At 50.3% G+C, this 10,000-nt stretch overlaps 1 protein-coding gene across 2 annotated transcripts in view; it reads left to right on the plus strand.

Annotated features, from left to right (window-relative positions):
• The window catches only part of LOC134076858 (axin-2-like), an 18,562-nt gene extending 11,425 nt beyond the window's left edge, over positions 1-7,137 (plus strand). For both annotated transcript variants that reach the window (XM_062532121.1, XM_062532122.1), the window contains exons 7-11: positions 1-124; positions 488-733; positions 1,029-1,124; positions 2,082-2,255; positions 5,060-7,137. The exon at positions 1-124 is cut by the window's left edge and continues 44 nt beyond it. In XM_062532121.1, coding sequence (XP_062388105.1) covers positions 1-124; positions 488-733; positions 1,029-1,124; positions 2,082-2,255; positions 5,060-5,186 — 767 coding nt within the window. In that variant the 3' untranslated portion in view covers positions 5,187-7,137. The remainder of the gene's footprint in view (positions 125-487; positions 734-1,028; positions 1,125-2,081; positions 2,256-5,059) is intronic.
• The last annotated feature ends 2,863 nt before the right edge of the window (positions 7,138-10,000 follow it).

Here is a 10,000-nt window from a genome sequence, read left to right on the forward strand (position 1 = left end):
AGGTCTCCTCCGAGAGCAGCGAGGCCGACGGCGTCCAGCTGCCCACCGACACCACTGACCGCTCGCAGAACGTCTGGCAGTGGATCATGGAGAGCGGCCGGCAGCCTCGGCACAAGACGAACGGGTAAGTCCGGGCCACATACGGCGCACGCACATCGCGCCACAGAGGTTACATGAGTCACGCCAGAGCTGCAGCACAACTCTGGTTTTCCTCACCGCCTGACAACCGCTCAGCCTTCAGCTGTCAACACCACCAATGGGACTTGCTCTAGATTAAAAGCCTGTTGCTTTGGATAAAAAAGCTTGGTACTTTGGATAATAAAAAAGTGTATTGCGTTAGATAAAAGCATCTGCAAATTAATATGAGTCCCATTGACTTTTCTCTTTGACCTTTTATGGTGCAGATTTACCCACTCCATGTATCACATGCCTTAGCCTGTACCTGTAACCTGACCAGGCATTCGTCTCTCTCCTCTGTGACCTTCAGGGTTGCCCAGGGTGCCAAGCGGTGGCATGGTGCCGAGCCCTCCCCCTCCTCCTCCTCCGCCGCCGCCGCCGCACGCACGCCCACCTGGGGCGGCGGTGGCAGCAGTGGGCACCTGCGCGCCCACCAGCCAGCCCACCCGTTCGTCCAGGACCCGGCCATGCCCCCACTGCCCCCTCCCAACACCCTGGCCCAGCTGGAGGAGGCCTGCCGACGCCTGGAGGAGGTGTCCAAGCCCCCCAAACAGAGGTACCCGCGCAGGACACAGCCAGAAATGTGTTGCTCACTTTTATAAGTAGATGTTATTCCTTGGAGGAACATTTAGCACCATAACCATGACCAATGTAATGAAATATTTTAATGTGTTGCTTACTGTTATCGATGTCATTCTTTGGAGGAACTTTAAGCATCATAATTATGACCAATGTGAAATGAAATATTTTAATGTAGTTAATATATTATTGGGTTTTTTTATGCTGCAGTGTAGCAGTGGTAGCTAGCTTGCACAGTGTTTTGACGGACGGTCCTCTTGTGTTGTGTGCAGGCACTCTCCGTCCAGCGTGCAGAGAGAGCGAGGGCCTGGAGCCCCTGTCCAGAACGGCCCGTCGTCTCAGCTGGGCCCGGGCCTGCAGACCGATGAGTAAGTGTCCACTCTGCTCCCACCTCTATCAGTCCTAACACACACAGCGACTCTTTCTCTAACGCACGCACACACACACACACACACACACACACACACGGACACACACACACGCCCGGGCGCCACAAGGTCCTCTCTCTCTTTTGGGCCAGGGCTAATCTTCCTTTTCCCTCCCACCCCTCTTTCATCCCCCCCTTCTTTTTCTTTTTATCTGCTCCTCTCCTCTTTTCTGCTCTTCAAACGCCCCCCCCCCCTCTCTCTCTCTGTCCCCTGTTTGTCCACGCCATGGAGCATCTGAGGCCGGGGCCGTAGCCACCGGATGGAGGATGCATGGATGGCTGGGGGAAGGAGAGGGAGACTTTTCAAAGTTTTAATTGGCTGACCTTCAGTCCTGGCAGCTGGAGAGGGAGAGAGGGAGGGCGAGAGAAAGGGAGAGAGAGAGAGGACTGGGGGGGCTGGGGTGGGAAGAGGCGGGGTGGGGTGGGGTGGGGTCGGTCAGTCAAAGATTTTCCTCTTCAAAGGCCACTGCCCTCCTTCCTGCTTCTCCTGTCGCCGCAGTGTGACTCAAGCACCCCAGATTTCTGTGTGTGTGTGTGTGTGTGTGTATGTACAGTATGTGTGTGCGACGTGTCAGGTTTAGAAGTTACTGTGGCAGTTTTACTTAGCTGGCAGTGTGTAGCGGGTATGCGAGAGGCTTGAGAAAGCCGTGCCTGTCAGCAGATATCCATCACGTCTGCAGCATGGAGTGCCTCCCATCACAAGTGTCATAGATAATGTCGGCGCTGTGGATGCTGCCTTCACCGTGCTGCACTGGGAGGGGATACAGTGACATGTTAGCGTGTAGCCTACATGTAGCCTACACCCAAATGGCCCGAGGGCTCTCGTAAATGACCAGTGCCAGTGTCCGAGCGATTCCCAGTGGTCCTCACACGCTTGTGTCCCTCTTTTGCGCCGCAGGCTTCCGAAGGAGGCGAGGAAGCAGGCCAGCGGTCAAGGCTCGCCGGGCGGCGCCGAGACGGTGGTGACGTACTTCTTCTGCGGCGAGGAGATCCCGTACCGGCGCGTGATGAAGACGCACAGCCTCACGCTCGGCCACTTCAAGGAGCAGCTCCGCAAGAAGGGCAACTACAGGTGCGTCCACAACAGCGTCCGCCGTTTGTCTGTTTGTTTTTTTGTTTGTTTGTTTGTCTGTTGCTTTGTTTGCTTGAAATCATCCTCTCTGTTCCATCCCTCCTACTCCACACTCTGCATAGCTCATAGCTCATTCTCTGTTGTGTTTTGAATGGGAGCTCGTATTATTAATACCTGGGACGGTCAGTTGTGGGCATGTGAGATCCCGTTGTGCCTTGCCTCCAGTCCAGACCAGGTTCTCTCTCCGTAAGAACGAGGGCAGACCAGCGTGAGAGAGAGGTGGAGGAAGAGAGGGAGGGAGGGAGGGAGGGAGGGAGAGGGGGGGAGTAGAAGTTACGGAGGGCAAGCGAGCGAGGGAGCGCTGAGAGGGAAAGAAGGGGGAATTTGAAGCGGGGCCGACGGGGCACATCTGGGATTGATTGGCCAGCGAGGCACTTAATAAGGCTGCCTTTGAACCCCCCCCGGCTTTCATTTCACACACAAAAGACCAGTGCTAATTCAGCCATTCTGCACAGAACTGCGCGGCTCGCACTGCTAACCGGGGCTTGATGTGTGCGTGTCTTTTATAGATAAGATGGGTCTTGTCTGGGTGACTGCTCTCCAGAAGAAGCTCAATCTGACAAGTCCTTTGAGTCTCGCTTTTTTGCGCTTATAATGGCGGGGCTGTCGTTTTCAGCGTCCAGGGAGCATACGCCTAAACTATCCTAAAATATGTAGAGGAGCGTTTTGAAGTTGTATGTGCTCACCTATTAGTCCAGTGTTGATACTATAATAGGCAGCATGCACTGACCCCCCCATAGTCTTTGTCATGAGGCAGAGGCTTGGTCATCCAAGCGCTGGACTTGTGGTCCTACAGCGTCTGCACACGCCCAGTGTGTCGGGTCTGGAAGGCCCAGTATGGTAACTGGGGTGTCCTCCGTCATTCACGGTCCTCTGAGTCCGTAAAGTGTGCTCTCATCCTGAGCGCAGGACGGCTCCAGCAGCAGAAAATGACTCGCGTTGGGTCATTTCAACATGGCAGCCGTTCAACAAAGAACAGTGCTGGCATACACTGCCAGAGGCAGATTGGTGCCAGATGTTGCAAGGAGAAAAATCCTCCACCACATAAAACGTGTGTTCCAGTGGAAAGACTTCTCTCTCTCTTTTATTTCTGCCTTTTTCTTTCTCTCTCTCTCTCTCTCTCTCTCTCTCTCTCTCTCTCTCTCTCTTTTTTGCTCTCTCTCTCTCTCTCTCCTGATCTCCTCTCTATGAGTGAAAAAGAGCACTGCATCCCATTTCAAAGGCTCTTTTGAGGAGGATGTCATTTTATTTCTTCCGCAGAAATAAGGATGCAATTATGTGGCATGTCTCGAGTATTTAATTTACTCGTATTTACAAAGGTTCGCTCGAAAACAGTGAGGATGCGAGATCATTTCGGTATGATGCACGTTATTTTTTCCCCCTTCTCTTTCACAAGACCTTCAGCGCAAACTGGAGTGTTTTTTTTTTTTTTTTGAACGGCCGCCCCTTCTTGCTTGTGTTAGAGTGGCCAGCCATCTGTTGTGCCAGGTCTGTTTACTGGAAGCACAGGCTCTGTTTACGGGCATTGTTTTGACTCATTCGACTGCACTCGTAAAAGTTTTAAGAAAAAAAAGAAGAAAAGAGAAAAAAAAAGTCAGAGCTCGGAGCTGTAGGCATACCAGCTCTCCACATCAGTTCACATGGAGAGGGGGGTGGGGAGAGGCAGTTTCCATTACACAATTAACTGTTGCCCCCCTACCCCCACCCACCCCCCCTCTTCAGAACGGTTCCGGTTCCTATGGAGTTGAGGATGTGGGAGCTGACTGGGTCATTATGGGCGATCCTGCCGGACTGTGGGTTTGACCCAGAGGCTCGACACGCTTCACAGATCATTTGCTCGAAAGCCTTCCAGGGTTACCGTCATCGCTCGCCCATTCATCATTGCGCAATCTAAAGACCACAAAAAAAAGTGGACATGCTGTTTTGTATTTGTGTGTGTGCGTGTGTGTGTGTGTGTGTGTGACAGAGAGAGAGAGAGAGTGTGTGTGTGAGAGAGAGAGAGAGCGAGGGAGGGGGAATAGAAGAGAAAGAGACTGCAACGTGAATCGCAGACTTTTGGGCACCTGAAATTTCCACGTTAGGCGGAGGAACCCTCTCATTTGACAGGCACTCCAATTAGCCACTGGTGACCAGGCCACTCCAAGCGAGGGGAGGGGAGGGAGGCGGACGAGGGGGCTGGGGGCTGGAAGGCGTGCGAGGAGAACCTGTAATTTTATCATTTGAGCTGCCGCTAAAAGGAGCCATGAAAAAATCCAACGCGGGGCCACAGGGGCTGGTCCCCTCCTCAATCAGGGTGTTATTATTTGCACATTAAAAGGCACACACGCATCAGTGATTGTGTGATTGTGTGTGTGTGTGTGTGTGTGTACTGTGTACCCTTTTACAAAGTCACAGTGCTGGTAGAAGCACTGCTATTGACCTTTGTCCTGGCGGATGGTTCCGGAGGCAGCTCGCCCCCCCCGCACCCCGTCCCCCCCCCGTCCCCCCCCGTCCCCCTTCTGACGGCAGCTCATTTGGGAGACTCCCTGCTGCTGCGGGTAAATAATTGCCCACGCCGAGACTTTGAAAAGGAAAATAGAAGAAAGAAAAGAACTGTGTTCTTAGAGTGAGGTGGAGGGGAGGGGGAGAGATGGAAGGAAAACAAAGATTTCAAGACAGGTGTCCACATAACAAGCTCGATTCTTAAGGCGACCCACAATTATTTTTATACTGACCATGTCTCTCTCTCTTTTGTGTGTGTCCAGGTACTACTTCAAGAAGGCCAGCGATGAGTTTGAGTGCGGCGCCGTCTTTGAGGAGGTGTGGGAGGACGCCAGCGTGCTGCCCATGTACGAGGGCAAGGTCCTGGGGAAGGTGGAGAGGATGGACTGAGCCACTGTTCCGGAAGCTTCTCCCGCCACTATTGCCCCCACTCCACCCCACCCATCTAAAGCTGCTTATGCTCCTCTCCAACACCCTTGGAGGGCAGAACCCTCAAAAAAAAAAAAAGCTCACACCCTGGACATCTACAGTACAGAGGAACTTGACCAGGAACACAAGGACCCTCTCATGAGATGGACCTTATGAAAGCTTCAAGTTCTCACTGGAGACTTTCAGGCTACAGTACACGTGCGTTTTTGAATTCTCTTCCAGAGGACTTTTATTCCACAAAAGCTATTGAAGGAATACTAGCCAATGAAGGAACAATGCAAGAAGGTGCCGTAAAAAAAGGCGAGAGGCGAGAGGCGAGTCCAAGTTGACCCCTGCACCTGATGGACATTACGAAGAGGCAGCAAGAGGGACATGTGAAGCTGCTGTCTTGGGAGAGTGTGTCGGGGACTTGAAAGCTACCGACACGCTCTCTGGCACCTCACCGTTGTTGGGTTGTGTGTGTGTGTGTGTGTGTGTGTGTCAGTCTGTGATCAGGAGAGACTCCTACCACAGGGACTGCTTGTCTGGACTGTGAGTCAAGGACGAGGATCGTTGTTCCCACGCGAGTTCCCTGAGATTGTGCTACAGCAGGCACAGAGCCTGCCTGTTCTGAGACATGCCATCTATCTATAACAATTAGTGCTAATTGTCGATTCCTTATTGGGTGTGTATGTGTGTGTGCACCTGTGTTTTGTGTTTGTGTGAGTGAGAGAGAGAGAGAAAAAGATAGAGTGGGTGTGGGTTTGAAAAAGGTCCTCATATGTAAACATTTATGTATTAATTTTTATATGATTTAAGTTTAAAAGACTATATATTTATTTATCTTAAAAGAGTGTCATTCCTGTTCCCATAACCCTCCCCATGTCCAGTAGATGGACAAGCTGCTTTTTGGGAGACATCAGACAGAAATCTCATCTCCTTCCACCATCCTTCCTGAAACAAGCTGCTCCAGGAGTCTCAGTATGGGCCAATCAGAATGTCTTCATGTCAGTGCCAGCCAATCAGATTGTGTAGAATTTAGATGGTCCCACCCAAAGTGCAAGAGCCCATATTTAACATTTGGTTTTTAAAAACACTTCCAGTTAGAGCAAAATGTTGATAGATCGATGGATTACAAATAATCACCAGTAGTGGTTTTAATTGAAGATCTCAACAGATCTAGGTACTTTCTAATTCTATACCTAGTTTCACTGTCTAGATAGTGGCTCTAGTAAGCTGCTGTGCCTTTAGTTCATGGCCAGATGTAAGATAGAGTAAGAATGAATGAACTCAAGAAGTGAATGATAAAGAAAAGTCATTTCCCTGACAGAAATCCATGACCCCAATCAATGCACTCTTTTAAGATTAAAACCGTGCATATCGCTAGATTGGCATAGCATAGCATTTTTGTGTGTGTGTGTGTGTGTGTGTGCGATGGCTCTACCAAGTCTTTGTGTGTGTGTGTGTGTGTGTGTGTGTGTGTGTGTGTGTGTGTGTGTGTGTGTGTGTGTGTGTTTGGTTGGCTCCCGGCCCTGAGACTTCTGGGCACCTTTTTTGTCACTAAAGCATTTCCTCCAGCGCCAGCGGAGGACTTGCGCCTATGTGTTGCGTCGTGTTGAGTTGTCGTGGTGGTCGTGTGAATCGAGTACAGTACCTGTGCCTACATGGATGAGCCCGTGTGTTGCCCTGCTTCAGGGCCTCTTACTCCCTTGCTTTTTAAAGGGGCTTATGTCGAAAAAAGAGTCTGTTTTTTAAAAAATGCTTTTGAAATATCTCCTAATCATGATATATCCTAACCTCTACTCTATCCCCCTCCTAATGCCCAATCCCCAAGGCCTTTACCGGCTCCACTTAAGTGTAAATTATGCATTATATATAGAGCCTCATTTTAAAGATGACTTGGTACTTTTAATTATTGTAATTATTGAAGAGATGTAGCCTTTATTAAAATTGTTATATTTTTCAAATGAAAAACCTTTGTGTGTCTTGGTCTGTTCGTGATCTATGCTCTGTGTGTGAGAGAGAAAGTGTGTGAGTGTGTGGGTATGGGTGTGTGTTTGTGTGTGTGTGTGTGTGAGAGAGAGAGAGAGAGAGAGAGTGTGTGAGAAACTTTAGTGCACCATTGGAAGGAATCAGGTGTCCATTTTGTTCTCTGTGGTTAGAGTATGCAGGACCTTCCACCATGCAGAGAACCACCTACTGCAGCTCGAGCACAAACAGCACTGAACCCAGCTGTAGCGCGTTCTGAGGGTTCTGAGGAGACATTACACACACTAACTCCTCCCCAGTACAATAGAGCACAGAAGCATGATCACATACAGTAAGAGAGGGGGGATCACCCAGCTGAAGCCCCCGTCCACATGAGGAGGCTTGTCTTCTGCTCACACAGTGACTGAGTCGTGTGTGAGGAGAAGGCTTGGCAACTCCATTCTCTACTGTTGAATTAGCCTCGGTGCAGCTGCGTTGCCGTCAGTGCACATCACAAATGGTTCGCGGGCACCTCGACCACTGTTCTGGGGTCAGCGCGGGCGTGCAGACCTGGTGGCTAATTGAGCAGATTAGCGGGTCCCTGTAGGCTGGGGCTGGGGCTGGGGCTGCTGCCTGCGTCTCAGAGCTAGCTATTGACAGGGCAGGCTAATAGAGTACAGCGGATCGGCATGGGAACAGCTCAGGCACATTTTGTTCATATTAACGTCTCCTAATTCGCTCCCCCTCACAGAGGCAGTTAAATTAATAAATGCAGCATTAATTTGGCCACCAGAGCTTTGTGTTAGATGCGTCGAATAAGTGTGTGAGAGAGAGAAGGAGGGAGAGAGAGAGAGAGAGAGAGAGTGTGTGTGTGTGTGTATGTGTGTATGTGTGTGCTGGATGGGATGGGGTGTGGAGAACATAAGCATGCCTGCCTGTCTGACTGTGGGTTAGTATAATGAAAGGATCACAAAAGGAAACTGGACTAGAGTGTGGTCGAAGAAAACAGGGAAAACCTGACCTCAATCTGGACTTCACTTCCTCTCTCTTAATTAGTGTGATTCTCCCTCCCTCTCTCTCTTTCTCTCTCTCACTCTCTCTCTATTCTTAATAGTTTCCTGTCCTTTGATGGGAACCCATCTAAGATAAAAGCATTCAGAAATGCTCTCAACAACACCCCCAGCTGAAGTTCTCGATTCCACATCCCATTTTAGGAATGCCAGAGGTCGGAAGCAGCGCTGGTGTCGACTGTAGGGTGACGGGAGGACTTCCAGGCAATTCCTGCTCATTAGTAACCAAAGGGCACGGAGAGTGTCTCATGATAAGATATTAGCTTGTTAGCAAATTAGAACACAAAAGAAAAATTCCACGAAATTCAATTCATGGTAGAAATATGAAACAAGAATGCAATATCCTGGCAAAAGCTTTGCGAGTGCGGGCTGCCACACTCTGTGCTAGAATTCAGTCATTGCTTAATTGGTTGGCTGAGTGCCAGTGTGATGGAGCGTTAAAGCTCAGGTCAGCTGCATAAGCTCATGTATGATAGCAGCGAGAGGCAGGGCCATTGTGCGCCGTTTCTTTGTTGCTACCATCTAAGCCCTAACTAACTAGCCAAGCGGCTGAATGGCGGGCCGATGGTGGATGTCCTTTGAAGCCAAAACATGGCAAGATTCAGCAGCGATAAGGAACGAAAGCAGATAGATGGAAAGATAGCAGGTGCAATGTGAATGCCGAAAGGACATATTTGCTGCTGCTGCTGCTTCTGCTGCACTGCAAAAAGAGGAACATTCGATGATACAGACTTTGATTTAGAAGCAAATGGAAAAAGGAGCAACCCAAACGAACCGGATCTGAGAGCAGTAATCTTCAGCTTGAAAAAGGGAATCGAAGAGAGGGCGTAATTGTGTTAATTGGCTTGTTTTGCGTTTAATCGGCTTGTTCAGGTTGGGCCAGACTTTGATGTGTGGGATGACTGATTGGTGAACCCTTTGAAAGTGAGGCGTTGGCATCTGCTCTTCCCAACCATCCGGCTTCATTTTCACACTTAGCTGCATTTCCAGCCGATGTTTATGTTCTCGCAAATTCCCTCTCTGTCTCTGTAGACACAGAGCAACTCAGGACTAGACTAAGACTGTGTGTGTGTGTGTGCGTGTGTGTGTGTGTGTGTGAGAGAGAGAGAGAGAGAGAGAGAGAGAGTGTTTGAAAGTGTTTGTGTGTGTGTGCGTGTCAGGTTGTGTTACGCTGTCCTCTCGGTGACCAGACACGGCAGACGACTCAGGAGTGGGTCGTGCCTTCACTTGCCTGTTTGTCGCGCTCATTCCGTCTGAGGCGGACGGCTTGAAACACCTTCTTCTCCTTTCATGTGAGATTATCTTCTCGCTCCCTTTCCCCCCCTCCCCCCCGCCCCCCAACCCAACCCCATCCCACAACACCACCCCCAGCCACCCCACCCCTCCCCAAAAAAAAAGCTTTCATCCTCACTCCGTCACCTCACTCATCCACTCTCAGTTCTCGGAGAGGTGGAGGAGATCTGTGCCGGCCTGTGCTCCTTCCTCCAGCCCTTTGAGATAACAGCACTTACATCACCTTCTTCAGCCACCCCATCTCCCCTTTTGCCTCGCCGTCCCCACTCCACCCCACCCCACCACGCCCCACCCTCTCCTCCACCCCTCCTTTTTCGTGGCTCCACGCCCGAGAACTTTTCATATGCTCCCTTTCATATTGAAAGGTCATCACGATATTGTTAAAATACCATTTTCGGCCCCTTTCATCAGCAAAGGTCAACGCATATACCTAAAAGAGCCCTTTGAGTTCTGAAAGGCGCTCGT

The sequence above is a fragment of the Sardina pilchardus genome, chromosome 3 (genome assembly GCF_963854185.1).
Source record: "Sardina pilchardus chromosome 3, fSarPil1.1, whole genome shotgun sequence".
NCBI lineage: Eukaryota > Metazoa > Chordata > Actinopteri > Clupeiformes > Clupeidae > Sardina > Sardina pilchardus.